This window comes from Chlorocebus sabaeus, chromosome 9 (assembly GCF_047675955.1).
Source record: "Chlorocebus sabaeus isolate Y175 chromosome 9, mChlSab1.0.hap1, whole genome shotgun sequence".
In the NCBI taxonomy this organism is placed as follows: domain Eukaryota; kingdom Metazoa; phylum Chordata; class Mammalia; order Primates; family Cercopithecidae; genus Chlorocebus; species Chlorocebus sabaeus.
Window position 1 is genome coordinate 70,975,905 of NC_132912.1, and position 20,300 is coordinate 70,996,204.

The following is a 20,300-nucleotide window of genomic DNA, read 5'->3' on the forward strand; positions in this document are numbered from 1 at the left end:
CGGACACCACGCTCTGCATGCGTTGCGCGGCAGCCACTGGGCACACTGAGGGCTGCAGGGAGAGCTGTAAGTGAACCTGAAGGCAACTCCGCTTCCCTGGTACCCCGTTCACCCCATTTCCTGGAGGTAGAGTATCATGCTATATACCTGGCCCAGGCTCTTTCCCTCGGTTCTTGGTAAAACAGGCGTGGTCACCTCTGGCCCTGTGGCTTCCCCACATCACCACTCCCGCCTGTGTCCCAAGCTATGCGAAATCTTCATCCCATGCTCCCTCTTCATCCTCGCATCCACAAGAGGTTTCCAAATCCAGGTTGCAGCCTTCCTTACCCCCGCCCCAACAAAACAGCACACAGGAAAGGCAAAATAAATAAATAAATAAATAAAAATAAATCATATTTTTATTGTTTGATTAACAAACTGGTTGGGGGGAGGGCAAGAATAAGACATGCGGGGAAATACCAGCTTTGATTAGTCAGAAACTCCTGTTATCTGTACAAAAAAATGAATGTTACAAAAATCACATAAAAAACTAGGCTCAAGGAAGCAGCTGCCCTTGCAAAAGAGGGCTCAAGGCACCTGGGAGGCTGAGAAGAGGCCAACCTGGTCATGGGCGTGGCTGTGGGGACAGCCCTTCCCTCCTTCCCTCCTGCCCTTCCCCAGATGCCCTTCCCTCCTGCCAGAGGGGCACACTCCCTCTCCCCGATTACAAGTGCTACAAAACTGCCTTGAATACCACCGGCCAAGGCACTGCCAGAGATGAAATGGGCCCTGAGTGGAGCCCCAGGCTCTCCCTCCCGGGTGGCCCAGGCCTGGAGAAAGGAGGGCCTTGTTCCCCAGGCCCCAGGCGGGCACAGATTCTGGAGCTGCCTGGGGGAAGCCTCTTAGGGGAGGCCCAGGCTCCGCCCCCTGGGGAGGCAGCGGCTGTGGGACCCACACACAGGCACACACACCCCTGGTTTTGGTCAGTACTGAGTGTGGGCAGAGGGGCCACAGCCCTGTCCAGCCCCATGATGTTGACTGAGAGGTGCTATCCCAGACGGTCCTTGCTGGAGCTGCCATCGCAGCCTGGGCCCTAATTGGGATAGCACAAACAGCATCCCGTGCCCGCCGCCTCCACGCTGGGCTTGGCACCGGGTCCCAGGAGCCCATCAGTGACAGAGTGCTCCATGATGATGTCCTCCACCCGGGTGATGTACAGCAGCGTCAGCAGCACCCCCAGGAACTGAGAAGAAGGGGCAGGGCTGGTAAGGGCCTGCTGGGCATCAGGGCAGCCCTCCCTGCAGCTCCCGGCTCCCAGAAATCCAAGCAGCCAGTCCCAAGCCCTCATGGCCCTGTGTGACCTGGGCAACACCCACAGCAAAGACTTCTCCCAGCACCCACACTGCCCAAGAAGCTGGGCCCCCTCTCCCCGACCTGGGCCCCTTCTCCCTCTCCCAAGAAATCCCAGAGTTCTTCGCTGAGCCCGATCAGCAAGGGCCCCTCCCTTCTGGGATTTCTGCCTCCACCCCAGCTCTGTTATACACTATCTAGGGGATCTTGGCAAGTCACTGAAGCTTGCGGCTCCTCAATTTCCTCCTCTGTGAAATGGGCATCGTAATAGTGCCTCCCTCACAAAAAAAAGTGAAGCAGCAGTGGCTGTGCAGCACTTGGAAGAGCTTTGCCACCACTGCTATTGCCATTCGCCCCTCCTTCCAGCCGTGCAGCCCTCCCCGGGCAAGTCCTGGACTTCTACGAAAAAAGCCCCTTTGCTCTCCCACTCTGCACCTTCTCTGCCCTTCTGCAATCACCAAACCACACTTTCTCTGAACCCATGGCCGGCCCACCTGGGGGAGGAGGATGCCCAGAAGGATGCCCGCCATGATGGTGTAGTTGTCCATGAACCAGATGATCACGGCGTTGGTGCAGCCCCGCACGTAGATGACATCCTGCACACTGAAGCGCTGCATGGGAAGGAGCTGGGTCAGCCCAGAAGAGCACCTGGGCTGGCAAGAGCCACAGCCCCGACTCTGCCATTTACACAAGGTCCAGGCTAGTCCCTCAACTGCTGTGATCCTCAGTTTCCCATATGCAGCATGAGAAGGTGGCCCTAGATTCTGGTTCTTAATGGACAGTACTGTTCTCTAGAGAGGACTGGGGACACCGTGGTGGCACTTTTGGTTGCCCCAGCAATCGAGGTTGGGGGCCGAGGGACTGCAGAGCTCAGGGTAATCCTACTCCACAAACAACTGCCCTGCCTGCATGTTTCTCAGATATCCCTGCATGAAAAGCCTCACGGATGTTTTCCATACATGGAAAGCCTATCTATCCAAGCCAACAGCCCCACTCCAGGTACATATAAAAAACAAAGCAGAGCTGGGCATGGTGGCATATGCCTGCAGTCCCAGCTACTATGGAGGCTCAGTTGGGAGGACTGCCTGAGCCTAGGAGTTTGAGGCCAGCCTAGGCAACAGTGAGACCCTGTCTGTCTCTTAAGGGGGGGCGGGGGGAAGCATTTCTCCATTGGTTTTAATATACCATGAATTTTCCAGGACTACTACTAGGTAAATTAAGGAATGATTATACATTATTTAATTCAGAACTTTATCAAGAATTGTTCACCGTTTTTAAAAACCATGCCCATGCCAATGGCAAAAATGATGCCCATGGTATGTGAGTCGCCAACACAATGCCTACTATCAGCTGCCCTGTAGCTACTGCAGCCTCAGGGATGCCTCACATCAGTGCAGACACCTGACTACATTGTATCTTCTCCTGCACCCCTCGCTGCCTAAGCACTTACATGATGAACTATGTTAAAGAGCTGTAAATTGCTGTATTTCATTTCTACTTTATCTCAGATCATTACGTTAATTGTTTTGGAATGGGGCATGTAGGTAGGTTATCTGTGAATCTCACTTGGGGATAATACATAGGACGTTACCACTGTTTGTTATTAAAATGGCCATTGGTTCTGAGGGGTTGAGAACCACTGCTGTTCTATGGCTCTCAAACATGTGTCAGAATCGCCACTAGCCCCATCCCAAGAATGTGCATTTCTCACATTCCCAGGGGATGCTGTTGCTGCTGGACCGGGGACCCCACTTTGAAACCTGCATGTCAGGTCACGTGCAGGTCACCTGCATGTCAGGTCACCATTCCTTTTAGGTCCCTTCTCAGCACCAGACCAGGTCTCTCCTAGACCAGGAGTGTTGCCCAGGAAGCTGACCCAGGGGCAGCCCCCAGAGAGAGTTACCATCCTCTAGGACTCCTGGGTCCCAGGTGGCCCCAGGGGCAGAGGCAAGCTGGTGCTGAGCATGGCTGAGCGCACAGCACACTGCGGGTACCAGGAAGGGCCATGGTGGCTTCACGTGGACCAGCCCACAGTAGGTGCTTGGTAAACCCTGACAGGTGGCATCTTCCAGCCTGGGGGAATTCTTGGTTCCTTGAGACCTTCTGTGTCTGGGTGGGGGTGGAAAACCCCAGCAGCCCTGGCTCTGGGTCACAGCCAGGAATGTTGGAAAATCTCAGTGGCCAGGACCCCGACCTCAATAAACCCCTCCAATCACCCCAGGGTGGAACAGGAAGAGCAACATTTCCAGGGAAAGGCGTTTCAAAGACGTTACCTCCTTGTCGATAGTTTTGTAGCCACACATGGTGTTGACAACTTCTGTCTGAAATGGAAATGTATAATAGCTAATATTTATAACGGTTCTAACTCAGAAAGGCACTATTATCCTACCCATTTTACAGATGAAAACTGAAGCACAGAGTTGCACTGTCCAGCAGGGATGGAGCTGAGATTCCGACCCAGGCAGTCTGGCTTGAGTCTCCATCATAACCACCTCCTCCTCCGAGAAATGCCCCGTGAAAAAACTGTAGGAACGCAGGTTCCATGACTTTTACAAGGGAGGACCACCCCTCCACGAGCAGCAGATCAAGACCCCAGAGAAAGGTGTGCTGCCCAGGCTCCCGGGCCATGACCGCCCCAGAGCACCGCTTTGCTCACATGGTAATGCACCATCTCAGAAGTCGGGGTGGGGCTGTTCCTGTACCGCTGGCTCTTGGGGAAGAAAACCTCAGACCGCAGCTGGCACAGGGTCAGCTGTGGTTTACCTGAAGTCCAGGTCAGGGCTCCTGGCCACGCTTCCCTGTTCCATAGACCACTGCTCCACCAGCAGAGAGGGCTGCCAAAACTTCCTTCTTGGGAAGAGAGGTGCTCTCCAGAATTCCCAACTACTGATTAATTCAGGCATAGGGAAAGCTGTGGTCACGCCCTAGACCTCGTCAAACCCCTCCCCAAGCAGGCCCTAACTCACAGGCTGCCGCGGGCACCTCCCATCACCACCTGTGCCCTGCAGGGTCTCCTTCTCCAACCACCAGGGAAGAGAGTGAGACTCCCTGGTCCAGCCCGTGACCCCCACCAGCCCTGCTGCTCTACATCTAAGTGAACACTGCCGTGGGGGATGGATGCCGCAGGCGGCCAGTGATGACTTAGGGGGTCAACAGCAGAGCCCCCAGTGTACCCTCTGGTGTTACATTTCCTAGGTCCAGATCCTGCTCTGCCACTTAGGAGCTGTGACCAACCTTAGGTGGGCTGCCAAGGAACCGGCATGCAGAGGTACTTAATACATATTTGTTAACTGAGCGAATGAATGAATGAATGAATGAATGAATGAATAGGCTGTGATGATCACAGAACCCCACCTCCTAGGGCTGTTCTGGACATAAAGTGAGATGCACATGTAAAGTGCTTATCACAGGGCCGGACACATGGAGAAGCACAGGAACGCTGGCAGGTGTGATTTGTTCATAATTCCAGCCCTTGGAAAGGTAAGGGAGGGTGTCTTCTCTCCTTCCAAGAAAGAGGGTTGGGCTCCAGATGTCATCTAGGTCAATCTAAATGTCAGGGCTTGATGTGCAGGCAAGATAACTTCCCTCGGTCTAGCTGGTTCTCCAGGTAGCCTCAGTTCCAGCCAGTGTATTTGGCCCTTCCAGGCCATAAACACGACCCCTATGGAGAGGGTCAGGCCTGGAGAGCAGGTGCACAGGCACATGATGGGAGTGAGTGCTTTCCATCTCGTTGGTTCATCATTCATTTGTTCATTGAACAAATATTAACTGAGCACCTATTGCATGCCAATCCCAGTTCTAGTCACTTGAAATACAAAAGTCTTGAACAACAAGACAAAGTCCCTGCCTTCATGGAACTTACGCTGCAGAAAGGGAGATAATGAACATAACAAATAGGTAAGCTGCATGGTACGTAAGGAGGTGACAAGAGTGACTTCACTGGGCCAGCCCTGGTGACCCGGGGGTGATAAGTCTCTTAGCAGACAGGCGACTGGCATAGGCCTCTCTGGTGCCAGAGCCCAGAACCCTTCTCCAGGCCCAGGGGGGACTCACCTCGCCCTGCCAGGGTCTTTCCAAAAGTAAAGCCTGCCTGGGTTTACCTGCCTGACCACAGAATTGATATTCTGCAAGAGGCTCTGCTGAAGTTCACAGGCCCCAAGACCAGGGTCCAGCAGCCTCTTCCATCCTGCACAGGGCCACAGGACAGGAAGTCAGAAAGGGGACTCCTGGGCAGCCAGAAGATCACAGCAACGCTCGTGTGTGCATCCTCTCACCCTGAGCAGACTGAGCAGCTGATGGGACAGGGAGGGGGCCTTCACGACAGGCCCCTAAGGGGTAGCCAACAACAAAGGAGGGGAGGTTCGTGAAAATTTGTCCTAAGAGCTCAGCAGGCACAGCAGTCTGGAGTCATTTAATGTAGAAGCACGCTGCCCTCTGCACCAACAGCTCCCAGGGATATATCCTGGTATAACCAGATTTTACAGCCCTATGTGAACTTTTATGGCTCAAATCCTCTATTGGAAGCTCATTTAAGACATTTCTTCTAAAGCTGAGTGTTAGAGAAAAAGTTACTTTTCCTGAAGAACTGGTATGTTCTGCTGAACAGTAACAATGTAACAGACCATGTCTCCCTTTTCCTTTTGGCTGCCAGGAAACTCTAAGTTAGCGGCCTCCAACCTTTCTGGCACCAGAGACTGGTTTCAAGGGAAACAATTTTTCCACAGGATGGGGTGCGGAGGGGTGGGGGAAGATGGTTTCAGGATGAAACCATTCCACCTCAGATCATCAGGCATTAGTTTGATTCTCATAAGGAGCACGCAATCTAGGTCCCTTGCATGCACAGTTTACAATAGGGTTCGTGCTCCTAGTGCCACTGCCAACGTGACAGGAGGTGGAGCTCAGGCGGTAATGCTCCCCCACCCTCTGCTCACCTCCTGTTGTGAGACCTGGTTCCTAACAAGTCACTGACCGGTACTGGTTCATGGCCTGGAGGTGGAGGAGGCCTGCTCCAAACCACCAGAAATGAGGCTCAGTTCCTTTTCAGTGAGTCCATGAGGCCCTGAGGCTTAGATAGCAGGATTTTATATTTTTCTCCACCATCTAGGCCTCCTATCTGAGAATACAATTTCCACAGTCCTGATTTTTAATGTTATTTTAGTTTTTTACACTACATATTTCCTGTGTACTTGTTCAAATCCTAGGTTGAATGGTATAGTGTAAAATAAATAGATTTGGACACAAATCAACCAGTTCTATGGAGGAAGGGAATGCCCTGTTTCACATTTAGAGAAAATCATCCAGGTGTGGTGGCACAGGGAGAATCAATGGTCATGTGTAACGCAGGGTCAGATAACCCCGGCCAGGGGAAGGCTCCTCCCTACCTCGGTGCTCTCATTCAGATGCTGTCTTCAGATTCTACCTTCTCTGCAGATGGTGTCCGTGTTTATACCCCCAGCCTAGTCGTCCCCAGAACTCCAGACTCCTATATCCAACCGCATCTTTGACATCCCTGCTGGGATGCTGAACAGGCTCTCAAGCCCCCCATGTCCACGCTGAGCTCCTGGTCGCCTCCTGCCTCCTTTCAGTCCTCCCCTCTCAGGGAGTGGCAGACCCATCTTTCCTGTGGCTCAGACCAAAACCTGGGTATCCTCCTTGATTTCTCTCTTTCACTCATCGCCCACATCTGCTATGCCAGCAAATCCTGTAGGCTTACTTGCAAAATACAGCCAGAATGTCACCACTTCCAACACCACCACCACCCAGCTCCAAGCATCTGTCTTCTCCTGCCTGGTGCAGGGATGCTGCGGGCAGCCCTTAGCTGTCAGCCCCCTGCAGTAACTACTTCATGTGATCGTTAATTTTATATGTCAACGTGACCGGGCCATGGGATGCCCAGATATTTGGCCAGACATTATCCTGGGTGTCTCTGCAGGGATGTTTCTGCATGAGGCTAATGTTTAAATCAGCAGACTAAGTAAAGCAGATGGCCCTGCGCAAGGGGGAGAGGTCTCATCTGATCAGTGAAGGCCTGAACAGAAGACTGCCCTCTCCTCAGTGACCATAAGAGATTTCTCCCTGCTTGGCTACCTTCGGGTGTGAACTGAAACACTGGCTGTTCCTAGGTTTGGAGCCTGATCGGCCTTTGAATGGGAGCTCCACCCTCAGCTCTCCTGGGTCTCTGGCCTGCCCACTCACCCTGCAGATCTTGGAACTTGCCCGCCTCCATAATTACACAAGCCAATTCCTTATTATCAATCAATCCCTCTCTTTGCTCTTGGTGTATTAGTCTGTTCTTGGCTGAACAGAGCCAGCAAGTCCCTTCTTGGGTGGACCACTGGACTCATGCAATGCCTGGTCAATGTGGGTGGGAGTGTGAAGGCCTGGCCCCCTCATCCCAGTAGGGGACAACTCTGAAGGGCTGTCCTTGTAGATGTGGCTGAGGCCTCCAGCCGAACTGAGCTGAGGCTGCATCACTGCTCAGCTCCCTTCATTGCCCAGTCCCGCTTCTGGCTCCCGCTGCCACAGGTGCTGATCCAAGAGCACCTTCCCGGACAAGATGACCTGTGACCCCTGGATCACTGCATATCAGCCCCTAACTCTATCCCTTCATCTAGCATGTCCCTTACAACAGCCAGGCTGATTCTTGTGAAACCAAGTTAGAGTGCCGCTCTTCCATGCAGCCCTGTATGGCCCCTGTCACTCCTCCGTGACTCCACTCCTACCATCCTCCCCTGTAACTCCCTGTGCTCCAGCCACTCCGTGCATTTCTCAAACACCCTGGGCTGATTCCCACCTGGGGCCTTGGCACAGCTGTTCTTGCTGCCAGGAATGCCCCTCCCCCAGACACCTTCCTCGCTTTCTTCAGAGCTTCACCCAGATCTCACCTTTCTCAGTATCCCAAACTGCAATCCTCTATGCCCTACTTTCTTTTTCTCCTTAGCATTTATGACCCTCTAACTATCTTTTACTTATTTTGTTTGTCAGTTTTCTCCAGTAGGATGTCACCTCCACACAGGCAGAGACTTTGTTTGCTGCACCCCCAGAACCTGGAAATGTGTCTGGCATAGAGTAGGTCCTCAGCCAAAATGTGTTGAATGAATGAATGAATACAACTTCGGCTTCCACATCTCAGCTTAGGTATTCAGATGCTGCTGCCCTGGGTGATGAGGCTCAGGATCGCCCCATGCAGGCCTCTCTGGAAACTCTGCTCCTCCTCAGCAACCCCCTTCCCAAAGAACTACCCTAAAATGGCAGCTAACATTTCCAAACAAAGTTTCCCTCCTGGCCCAGCCTTTTTTAGAGCTAGTGCACTTGGCACTGGCTCTCTGACTCATGGGCGAGGCCCCCACCCGCAGCTGCTCAGTTTACAGAATCTGGCAGTAGGCACAGAATGGTGGCGATGTCAGGAGAGAAACTTTCCATGATTATCTGGCCCATGAGTAATTGCAAAGCTCTCCACCTCGTTCCAATCCTGAAACAGTTTCTGGACACATTTGTCAAACACAAGGACTGATGAAGGCTTTCACTTAAGCGCTGACTACACAGGACATCATCCCAAATGACCAAGGTGACAGAGCCGAGAGGATCGTGCTGGGGAGAGGAAGAGGCTGGCATTTACGTCATCAGACCCCCTTCCAAGCACTCTGCTGCTGAGGATCACCAGGACCTCAAGGCTAAAGACTAATAGAGATGTCCAAGGTGCAGGTCCTACCAGGCTCCACTAGCGCTGCAGAGCCAGCTCTCCCCCGCTAAGCTCCCCTGGCCTGGGCGCCTCTCCCTGCTGCCCTCACCTGGCCTGCACAGTTCTCCAGAGTGTAGCTCAGGTAACTGCTGTCTGCACTTCATCCCAGCCCTGCCAACCTTGAGCAAGACACCCAGCCTTTGGGTGCCTCAATTTCCCCATTTGTAAAGTGGGTAAAATAACAGTACGTACCTCACAGGGTTGTGAATACTAAATGAGTAAATACCACCAAAGTGCCCAGAGCAGGCCTGCACAAGGTAGGTGCTCAATAGATGTTAACCAACACCACTAAGAAAGATATGGCCTCCCCACCCCCAACCCCTAGAAGCTCCACTTTCAGGAGCCCTTGAGAATCAGGAAAGCCTCCGCTCTGCCACCAACTCCTACTTCCCCGCCATCCACCCACACCACCCATCTTCAACTTGGGGAGAGAAACAAGAGAAGAGTTGTACCATCTGGGGTCCCCAACAGCCCCCCACCCCCCACAGGAACAGTGTCTACCGTGTTCCTGATGCAGCAGGTGTAGGGCACCCCACAGGCCAGGGGTCCAGGGGCACTGCAGTCGTGGTACTGGTTCTTGCTCCAGTCTCGGTAGTCCTCCCCGCCACAGCACTTGAACTAAGGAGGGAAGCAAGCAGGAAAGAGGAGCTGCCGTCATCACCCAGGCCCTGCTCCCACGACAGGAAATGGCCCTGCCAGAAGACGGATGCAGTTCATTATGTGGGTCACCCTGGTGCAGGGAGAGGCTGTACACTTTCAAGTCAGAGCTGTCAAAGTGTGGCATGGCTGCCTACAGGGTAGTGAACCCCCTGTCATTGGAGAGGTATGAAAGCCAAGGCTGGGCTGCCTCTTGATGGAATATCAGGATAGTGACTAGACACTGGGAGGAAAGGGGCTTCCTTGACAACTGGCCTCTACCTTCTTCATCTTCGTGTCCCCAAGTGCAGGTGCTGGGCTGGAAAAGATGGCCCTTAAAGTCCCAGAGACCAAGCATGACTCTGTGAAAGTCCCTGCACCTCAACTGACCTTCACACCCGCCCTAGAAGCCCTGCTGGCCCTGCCCTTAGCAAGGAGAGCACCCGAACCTCACAATCTGCCTGGGACTCTCCCCTTAGCCAAACCCTCCCTGCCTCCCCTCCCTGCTCCTGTAGGAAGTAGTTGGTAATCCTCCTGATGGCTGGTATGTGCCTGGCATTGTCCTGGGCACTGGAGAGACAGGGTGAGCAAAAGCAACGCAGCCCCTGCTTAGGTGGAACACATTCCATTGGAGAGACAGAGTGAGCACTGGATGGAAAGGTGCTGTGCACCCCGGAAATGGAGAAACAGGGGAAGATTGGGGAGGGGTGGCTCTAGGTTGGAAGGTCACAAAAGGGCTCTCTATAGAGAGGATATTTCCTCTGAAACACAGAAACAGGAAGAAGCCAGCCGAAATCATGCAAAGGCCCCACACAGAAGCAAGCTTGTATTTCAGCAACAGGTGTGGAGGCCAGCAAGCCTGGAACAGAGAGAGCGCAGAGCATGAGGCTGAGAGGGCAGCACAGGCTGGACCATGCAAAGCTTTGCCAGCCAGCTGAAGCAGGAGCTGGGACTGGAGGGCTCAACCAGGGCTGTGGTACATGTCCTGGTAGCCAGACACCCTTCAGAGTCCCCACAGTGCCCCTTAAGCCATCAGGTTTTGGGACCTGGAAGTGTCTTTCTGCAATGCAGTTCAAAGGGCATTTGCTTTGCAATGGAACAGACCCAAGGTCAAATCCTCAGACCACCACTCCCTGCTGTGCAACCTCAGGCAAGTTGGTCAGTCTCTCTGAGCCTCAGAGTTGTCTGTAAAGCAAGAATAAGGATGGCAGCTCTGCACAGCTGAGCTGTGATTACATATAGTGCCATGCATGAAGCACTCAGCACTGGGCCTGGCACCAAGCAAGTGTTCATTCAGCATTAATCACCTCCTACCTCACCCCAGGAGAAATGAAATCCCCAAGCCAGTTAAAGGCTGGTTCCAATAAAAACATCTCACTGCACCCAGAGCAGAAGTCAGCTCTCCCGGCCCAAGCTGGCAGGCACATCCCTGGCAGGAAAAGGCCTTCCAGAGGCTGCACCTGTTGTGACTGAAGAGAAGGTCTGGGCCAAGGGTGCGGCCACAGCAAGTGGCCCTGCGTGTGGGGAGAGGCTGGTCCCCACAGAGGGCTGGCACAGGGGCCCAGGCCAGCTGAGGCCCCCTAGATTATGTCCCAGGAAGTGCTGCCCTGGCTGAGTGGTCCTGTGGCCCTCACTCTGCTTGTCCTCACCCAGGAGAACATACCAGTGATCCCCGCGGCTGGCACTGTGGTCTCACCCTGTGCCTGGCACTGTTCTAAGCACATCTCCTAAATTAAGTCAAGGTAATCCTCATGATGACACCCCAAGAGCTTCCTGTCATTATTCCCCTTATGCAGGTGAGGAAGCTGAGGCTCAGGACCAAGTGAAGTTGATGTGCAAAAGCCACCCAGGACAGGAGCTGGCCCTACCACTGCTATTATTAGTAGTAGTATTACACCAACAGATTTGGGTGGACCTAGAGGGGAGAGATGGTCTCCCAAAAGGAACAGGATCATCATCACATTCAAGAAGTGTCATGGAAGTAAGAGAGGAGTCTGGTTCAGTGTCCCATATTTGGGGGAAACTGAAATCAGTGAAGAGCTTTCTCCTGATCAGGGCTGTCTTTCACTTGACAAGGAGTGAGTTGTCACTGAAGAGACTTGGCAGAGGGGGCTTTGGACTGGGGGAGGTTTCTCCCCTCGAGGTTGCTCACCCTCAAGGAAGGAGGATCCTTGCCCATTGGAGGGTGGTACCCTAGGACCCCACAAGGTTGCTTGTAGCGACGCCTGACTTTGTATTTGGGGGTGGGGGATAGGAAGCCAGTGTAACTGGAGAGGGACAGAAGGGTGACAAGGTTTTGGGCCAGGAATGTGGGCAGAGGACTGGCTGAGAAGGTTGGGTCCTGGCTTCCCCATCCTTGGTGGACCATCCATGCTCACCCTTGCCTCCCAACCTGGCCAGTCACCTGCTTTGGGAATGGATAAGTCACCTGGCCCCTCACCCCATCTTCTTGAGCAGGGGCCTGAATGGGGGGCTAAGGGCACGGGAGGCGCATCTCTACCCCAAAGCACCTGGCTCACCTTTTTCTGAACAAAGTCCATGATGTTTTTGAAGTCCAGATCGTCATAGTAGTTCTCAATTCCTCTTCGAATGTTGTCGTTAAGGAAGGCAATGGTCTATTCAAAAGGAGAAATTACAAAGAAAAAGAACCACACACTCCTGGAGTCCAACTCAAGGTTCCCCAGAAGCCTGGATGGGTAGAGAATGCCATGTGCTGGTGCCTCCAGTGTTCACCTGATGCCTGAGTCCCTGTGCTATGTCCCAGCAGGAGTAATTCACTCCACTCCCTTTACAGACCAGACAGCCCAGGCCCTGAGAGGCTGGGGCTGTGCTTGGGGACACACAGCTCTGATGCCGCCATGCCTGAGCTGAGACCTGGCTGTCCTGGTCCCAGGCCCAGTGTTCTTTCCACCGCCCGGGGATGGGCCCACACTGGAATCTTCCCTTTGCCCTCCAGAGCACCTCTCCACACTCCTCCACTATCCAGCCTCTTGTTTTACAGATGAGGAGACCGAGACTTGGGGAGGGAGTGAGGTCACAGAGCAGGCTGGGTGGGGTATTGCCAGGACTGGAATTCAGTTCTCCTGACCTCCCTCACGTGGACCGCTCTCTTCATCACTGCAGCGCTCAGTCCCCCTCAGCTGGGGCTGGGACAATCCCTGCCAGGAGGAACATGGCAGGCCGCCCTCTCCCAGTCACGCTGCACTTTCTGGATCAACAGCCTGGCTGTTGTGCTGAGACCCAGGAGCACAAAGGGCCCCACAGTGGGAAGGGGCGGGGGCAGGAGCGTGGGCAGTCCAGCTCACTGTAACAATTGCAGCTTTCAGAGCACGGAGGTCGAGTATCAGCAGAGACTGGGGACAAAGGGGGCATTCTCGGCTGCGGTGCCTGCCTGAAGAGCCAGACAATTCCCGGGGGTGGCACCACAGCGTACGCTGGGACAACAGGATCCTGGTTCCAGGCCCCATCACGGCTTACTTCTCCTCTCTGGGCCTCAGCTTCTCAACTGTGAGCCAAACCCGTAGGCCTATCTTTAAGGTAACTTCCAGCTCTGAGGATCAAAAACCAAGTCCCAGAGAGGCTGTCAAGCCTCATAATCAAGGACACGGTCCCCACAGCCACCCAGGCCTCCGCTGCTTCTTGTAACTTCTGAGCCTCTGTTTGCTCACCTGAAAAATCAGGAGGAAAACACTCTCTGCCTCATAGGAATGTTGTGAGATTTAAATAAACAAAAGCTGTGAAGGTGTTTAGCAGGACACCAGGCACATCGTAGGTCCTGGTGTTATTATTCAAGATTTGTCTGTTTTTCAAGGAGACAAATACTCTATGGTACTACTTCACACCCACATGTCGGTGGAAAACAAATCCCAGGGGAAACCGAGGCCCCAACTCTTGTTCAAAAAACTGGCTGCAATGCAGGTAGCCTCTGAGGCACGAGTCCCGGCCAGCCCCACTCTTACAAATACCCTGCAGGCCATAGAGCGATGTGGCTAGTCCAAGGTCATCCAGCTCACCACTGGCAGAGAGCCGCTGGGACCAGGGTGTCAAACTCCCAGTCTGATATACTTTAAGGTGCTAAGAAACCAAGTTTCAGGTTTGGAGCCATCTCCCAAAATTATCTCCAGGATCAGGAAAAGAGGAACAAAGACTGTAGCACCCACCTCCTCCCTGAGCCTCACTCTGCTCAAAGTCAAGGTAAAGAAGGAGATCGAGGCCTGGCGCGGTGGCTCACACCTGTAATCCCAGCACTTTGGAAGGCCGAGGTGGGCAGATCACCTGAGGTCAGGAGTTCGAGACCAGCCTGACCAATGTGATGAAATCCCGTATCCCCTAAAAATACAAAAATTAGCGGGGCATGGTGGCATGCGCCTGTAGTCCCAGCTACTCGGGAGGCTGAGGCAGGAGAATCGCTTGAACCTGGGAGGCAGAGGCTGCAGTGAGCCGCGATGGCACCACTGCACTCCAGCCTGGGTAACACAGCGAGACTCCATCTCAAAAAAAAAAAAAAAAAAAAAGGAGATGGGCTTGGGGAAACTGGCCTTCGTAGCCAGAAGGAAAGTCCTCTGCTGATGATAAACGCAGCTCTGGAGCAGGCCTGGGACTGCAGAAGACTGGAGTCAGCCCCAAGAGAAAAAAGGAGATGCAGGCTCCTGTGAACGGCTGTCAACTCACCAACCCATGGCCCTTCGCGGGCCTGGCACTGACCCCCAGGGCAGAAGTTGGGTGGGAGCATTGCCTTCCAGCCGAGCAGCCTGAGCAGAACAAGGATTCTCATGGCCCCGGGCCCACCCTCCCAGAGGCCCCCAGGTCACGAAGCTTTTTCATCCTTGGGTGCCTGCTCCTCTGGGTGATGAAGGGACAAGCCAGCTGGCTAGGGTGTGGTTGCGGGTGCCTAAAAAACAGGACACCAGGGTGGGGCCAGTCTGCCATCCAGGGTGGGGCAGGGGAATGAGCTTACAGCATTAAACAACAGGCTTGGCTGAGCTACGTACTCTTGGGGTGCCGCCAGGGTCAGGGCCTTGCCTAAGGCCACACGTGGGGAGGTTCCTCTCAGGCGGCTTGCCCTTACCCTCGAGGCACCACAGACACAGTCCTGGCCCACCATGTCCTCTGCACCTACCTGGGCCCACTGACCCACTTACAGCACCCCCACTGGCCACTGTGCTGTTTGGACTCTCCCAGGGCTGCCAAAAGGGTGTGATGAAGGTGGGAAGCCCAGGGAAGGAAGGAAGGGAAGTGGCAGAGTACAGGCTGCTCTGTGGCTGTGGGGAAAGGCTCTGCATCTCTGGTGAACAGCCACAGCCTGCCTCGCCAAACCATCCCCAAACCATCCCGGCTCCTGGGCACTTTCCAAGGTTCGGACTTCGAGAGGGGCCTCGAAAAATTAGGCCTTCCATCTGGTAAGCTGAGCCCAGTTTTGGGGGGCAGGGGGGCCTTGCAGGAGCAACAGATGTCCCTGGGTTTCATGGACAGCAGCTGCCCCGAACACCCATCAGGGAGCAATTTGGGGCATGCTGGCTCTTGCAAGTGTGCACTGCTTGTATGTGTGTGCACATGTGTACGTGTACCAGGGAGACGAGGACACTGAGATGGTTCCTGTGCTGTGAGGGGCGATGGCGGGGTGGGGGGTGTGTGTGAGAAGATCCCATGAGGCAAGCTGGCTGTGCAGTTTGTTAACTGGAAAGTGCTTATGCTGACGTTGACATACTGGTAATGTTCTGAGAGACCAGGGGAGCCACTCAGAGGACAGGGAAGAGAGAATTCTAGCTTCCTCTGCCATTCTCAGATGCCCAACATACGCAGTGCCACTGCCCCCACCCCATCCCCCTCCAAACCAGGCCATGCCAGCAGGAGCAGTTCCAGTGAGGACTAGAAAACCAGGCCAAATTAAGCAAACAGTAAGCAAACATCAAAGGCCACAAAGTTTGAAAGCATGTTGTTTAAAGCACCAAAGAAAGCTATGAAGAACTGTCCTTTCTAGCTTTGTCTTTTAAACCTAGTTTTTATCTGAAGCCTCCACATCACCCCTCTCTCAGGGTTTTTAAATGAATGAGGAACTGAAGCGGGTGAGGCATGTGGCGGCAGCTCCTCCAGCACAGAGGACAGAGGGGTAGGAAAAGGAGTGGAAGGGGCAGCTGCTGGAGTCTCCTACCAGGCCAGCTGCCTGCATAGGACCAAGACCCGCTCGGGGGAAGGAGCAGCCTAGGGCTCCCCTAGGCTGCTTCTGGCTAACACCGCTTCCATGTCAACCTGAGACCTGAGGCTGGGAAGGCCCTGCTGCTGGTCTAGTGCGGGCCTAGCTCTCAAACTTGGAGGAGGAGCTGGTCATGGTGGTCCCTGCCTATAATCCCAGTACTTTGGGATGCCAAGGCAGGAGGATCACTTGAGTCCAGGAGTTCGAGACTAACCTGGGCAACATGATGAGACCTCATCTACACACACACACACACACACACACACACACACACAATTAATTATCCAGGCATGGTGGCATATACCTGTAGTCCCGACTACTCAGGAGGCTAAGGTGGGAGGATCGCTTGAGCCTAGGAGCTGAGGCTGCAATGAGCTGTGATTGCACCACTGCACTCCAGTCTGGGTGACACAGCAAGACTCTGTCTCAAAAACAAAACGAACACTTGGAGGAGAGGTGCTTGGCCCAGGATTTTCTTCCTTCATTTGTGCCTGGAGCCAAGCCATCATCTCAGCCTTTCCCCAGTCCCTCTAGAATGGGGACTTGTCCTCATTGCCCCTGGACCCTAGCCTCTGCTCCAGTCCCAATAGAAGCCTAATGTGACAACCAGGAATGGAAGAGAACCCAGGGAGCCAGAAGAAAAGAGAATGCAGGAAGGGGCATGTGGAGTGAGCATCCGCCAGACCCTTCCTCAGAGCCTGGCCGGGGTCACAGGCTCATCTCCATGGTGGGGGAGGGTTATGTTTCAGTGTCCTTGGGACTGGGGGCTCCAGCCTCACTCCCCGACGGCTGTCCACAGTGGGGCACACCTGTTGGGGAGCCTGGCCAGACCAGCAAGGAGCACTCTCTACTTCTGGACGGCCAACAGCTCTGCTGTAGGTGGGAAAGACACACAGCCAGCCCTCCACATCCACGGGTTCTGTACCCACAGATTCAAGTAACAGTGGATGGAAAATATTTGGGAAAAGGAAAAATAAAAGATAACAACACAATAGTAAAAAATAATACAAATTAAAGAACAATACAGCATAAGCAACTATCTACACAGCATTTACACTGTATTAGGTATTTGGTTGTTTTGTTTTGTTTTGTTTTTTGTTTGAGACGGAATCTCGCTCTGTCACCCAGGCTGGATGGAGTGCAGTAGCGTGATCATGGCTCACCGCAGCCTCTGCCTCCCGGGTTGAAGCGATCCTCCTGCCTCAGCCTCCCCAGTAGCTGGCATTACAGGTGCCCACCACCACGCCCAACTACTTTTTGTATTTTTTCTAGAGACAGAGCTTCACTATGTTGGCCAGGCTGGTCTCGAACTCCTAACCTCAAATGATCCGCCTGCCTTGGCCTCCCAAGGTGCTGGGATTATAGGCGTGAGCCACCATGCCCGGTCCTGTATTAGGTATTTGCAAGTAATCTAGGAGTGATTTACGGGAGGATGCGTGTAGGTTATATTCAAGTACTACACCATTTTATGTAAAGGACTTGAGCATGCGTGGATTTGGGTATCCTTTGGTGGGGGGGCATGTCCTGGAACCAATCCCCCTCGGACACCAAGGGACAACTGTATATATTCAGGTGTTGGCCAAGACAGCCATGGTGCCACCTACTTTCTCCTGCCTCTGACCTCAAGGTTGTGCCCAGAGCCAGCTTGTGCCAGTGCCATGATAAAATAGGCAGGCTGGTGCTCCCCACTGTTCCCTGACCACAGTGTCAGTTAAGACCACAGTGTCAGGTAGGACCACAGTGTCCACTGATCCTACCGTGGTGGTAGAGAGAGGAGGCCTGGGATGGGGATATAGACACACCCGCTACTGCCCGGACCCTCCAGGTGTCCATGCTCAGCTGCACCTGGCTGGGAACATGAGGAGCTGCCCACCTCTGACACCTGACACCCTCACGAGAAGTCCCAGAACAAGCTGGGACAAGAGCAAGTATCAAGAGGGCTGAGACCCAGACAGCTGGGGAAGTCACTCAGGTCCTCCTCTGGCCCCTGGCTGGGGTCAGGGTGTCATACTTCTCCTAAGGCCTGCTCTGTGCCCGGCTCCCCAGCGCATGGCCACGCGCCCCTGTATGAGTGGAGAAGCGGCTTCAGTCCGACTGTCAGGCCACGCCTAGCAGCAGAAATCTTGCCTGGGGTCAAAGCCTGAGGGAGTTTCCTTCTTATATCCAGGAGTCTGTTTAGCTTTCAATGCCTGGCTGTGGCTGTGGTCTGTGCACCTCGCTGAGAACCCAACATGTAATCCTTAGCCTAATGACTTGTTCTGATTTGTCATAACTCAGAGTTAACAGGGCCCGTGGCACTGGAGACTGAACTTGTTATGTTGTGGCTCAGAGAAATCCTCTTGATCAAGGAAAAATGGAATTGAGAAATCACCTCCTCCTGGAGGTTGACCTTGATTGCTCCTCACCTTTTTCTCCATCTTACACTGCCCTTCCTACCATCATCAACAGCCAGGCCACTCCTTCCCCATCTCCACCACTGGCCTGACTCCTGTTTTACAAAATCATATCACGTTAGAGTTGGAAGGGATATTATTTTTCTTTTTGTGATATTTTCCCCTTGATTATTAAAAAAAAAAAAAAAAATTGAGAGCTAGGGAAAAATATAAAGGGGAGGAGAAAAATCACCCTCGTCTCATCCCTCAGAGGAAATATGAGTTCACATGCTGATATTTCCATTCCTTTAAGTCTTTTTCTAGACCTATTTTTTTTTCATTGTAGAGATCTTACTGCAATTATAATTTTGTATCTCATTTTTTAAGTTTTCAAGATGATGAATCATGGCCTGAGCCTCCAAACAGCGGAGAGGCGTCAGTGAGGACCCTTCCTGGGCTGCATACCAAGGCCCTCCCCATGAGGCGACACCACCCAAGGGGAAGGAGCACCCTTCACAGGCTACCGCACCTACAAGGTCTGGGGGCGACGGGAAACCATCAGGCCTGACCTCAGGCCCACGGAAACCTAAGCAGTGAGCACTGAAGGGCCCCTGGACCTTCCGCCAGCCAAGGCCTTCATCTCAGCCCAGCTCCATCACTTGAAAGAAGGAGGTGATGTTCTGTTGACCTACAGGGCACCAGAAAATGACAAATCAAATGGCCTTTGCAGCAGTGCGCTAGAAACTAGAACTGCTGCCCATCATGGAAGGATGGTTTATGAAGGCCATGCATGCTGCTGACCACAAACTGGACCTGGGCTCCAGCCAGGAAAGCGCTAACCCATAGTCCCTGGAAAGCCGCAGGCCGGCCGGGAGCTCTGCTGGCTGTACAGAGAGGCAGCCCCATGGTCAAATGGAATAAAGATCTCTCCCCTCGCAGCTGCTGAAAAGTGAACCAGCATCCTGGATCTGCCAGCTCAGAGGAGAGGCTCTGACAAGTAGAAAAGAGAGACAGGGAGGGGCACGTAGCAAGACAGGACTGGGAAGCATTCCTGAGGCGCCTCTGCCTTGCTGTGTGCTCTTGGGGGAATTCTTAACTTCTGTGTGCCTCCATGACTCCATTGATGGGATGGCCACTTGCCCCTGTATGAGTGGAGAAGCCACTCCAGTCTGACCGTCAAGCCATGCCTAGCAGCAGAAACCTTGTCTGGGGTCAGGGGCTAGTGGAGATTCCTCCTTCTATCCAGGAGTCTGTTTAGTTGGCCACAAACTGGACCTGGGCTCCAGCCAGGAAAGCACTAACTAGTAGCCCCTGGAAAGCCGCAGGCTGGCCAGGAGCTCTGCTGCCTGCACAGAGAGGCAGCCCCATGGGCAAATGGAATAAAGCTCTCTCCCCTCAAGTCTGCTGGAAAGTGAACCAGCATGCTGGATCTGCCAGCTCAGAAGAGAGGCTCTGATAAGCAGAAAAGAGGCAAAGGGAGGGGCAGGTAGAAAAGAGGAAAAGGGAGAAGCAGTCTCATGGGCAAATGGAATAAAGCCCCTTTCCTGGGGCTCATAAGACAGTAAGGCCCCTGGATTCCAGGTGTGCAGACTTGCCTGTGGTTAGGTCCCACTGCAGGAGGTCCCAGCAGAACTAGTGTGGTCCCTGCTCCCACCCGAGCTGGAATCACACTCCCATGAACATTTTCACAGGGCCAGACCCTGGGCCATCTGAGAGGTCTGCACAACGCGGGCTGTGGGACAGCACCTGCTGCCTTAAAAGCAACTGCTGACAACAAAGATAATTTGGCTGGGCACAGGGGTGCATGACTGTAGTCCCAGCTACTTGGGAGGCTAAGGCCGGAGGATCACTTGAGCCCAGGAGTTCGAGGCTGCAGTGAGCGATGATCGCACCACTGCTCCAGCCTGGGTGACAGAGTGAGACCCTGCCTCAAAAAAATAAATAAACAATTTTTTTTAAAAAAAGATAACTTGGCTCACAGCCCTAATGCATGTCCCAGCAGCGACTGTCCAGCTGCACCAGGACCAAG

The 20,300-nt window shown here is 53.5% G+C and overlaps 1 protein-coding gene across 2 annotated transcripts in view; it reads right to left on the reverse strand.

The window, feature by feature from the left end:
* Nucleotides 1-380: 380 nt before the first annotated feature.
* The window catches only part of TSPAN15 (tetraspanin 15), a 55,077-nt gene continuing 35,157 nt past the window's right edge, over nucleotides 381-20,300 (reverse strand). For both annotated transcript variants that reach the window (XM_038009133.2, XM_007963218.3), the window contains 5 exons: nucleotides 12,226-12,321; nucleotides 9,572-9,688; nucleotides 3,603-3,650; nucleotides 1,824-1,940; nucleotides 381-1,222 (listed from right to left, as the gene is read on the reverse strand). In XM_038009133.2, coding sequence (XP_037865061.1) covers nucleotides 1,073-1,222; nucleotides 1,824-1,940; nucleotides 3,603-3,650; nucleotides 9,572-9,688; nucleotides 12,226-12,321 — 528 coding nt within the window. In that variant the 3' untranslated portion in view covers nucleotides 381-1,072. The remainder of the gene's footprint in view (nucleotides 1,223-1,823; nucleotides 1,941-3,602; nucleotides 3,651-9,571; nucleotides 9,689-12,225; nucleotides 12,322-20,300) is intronic.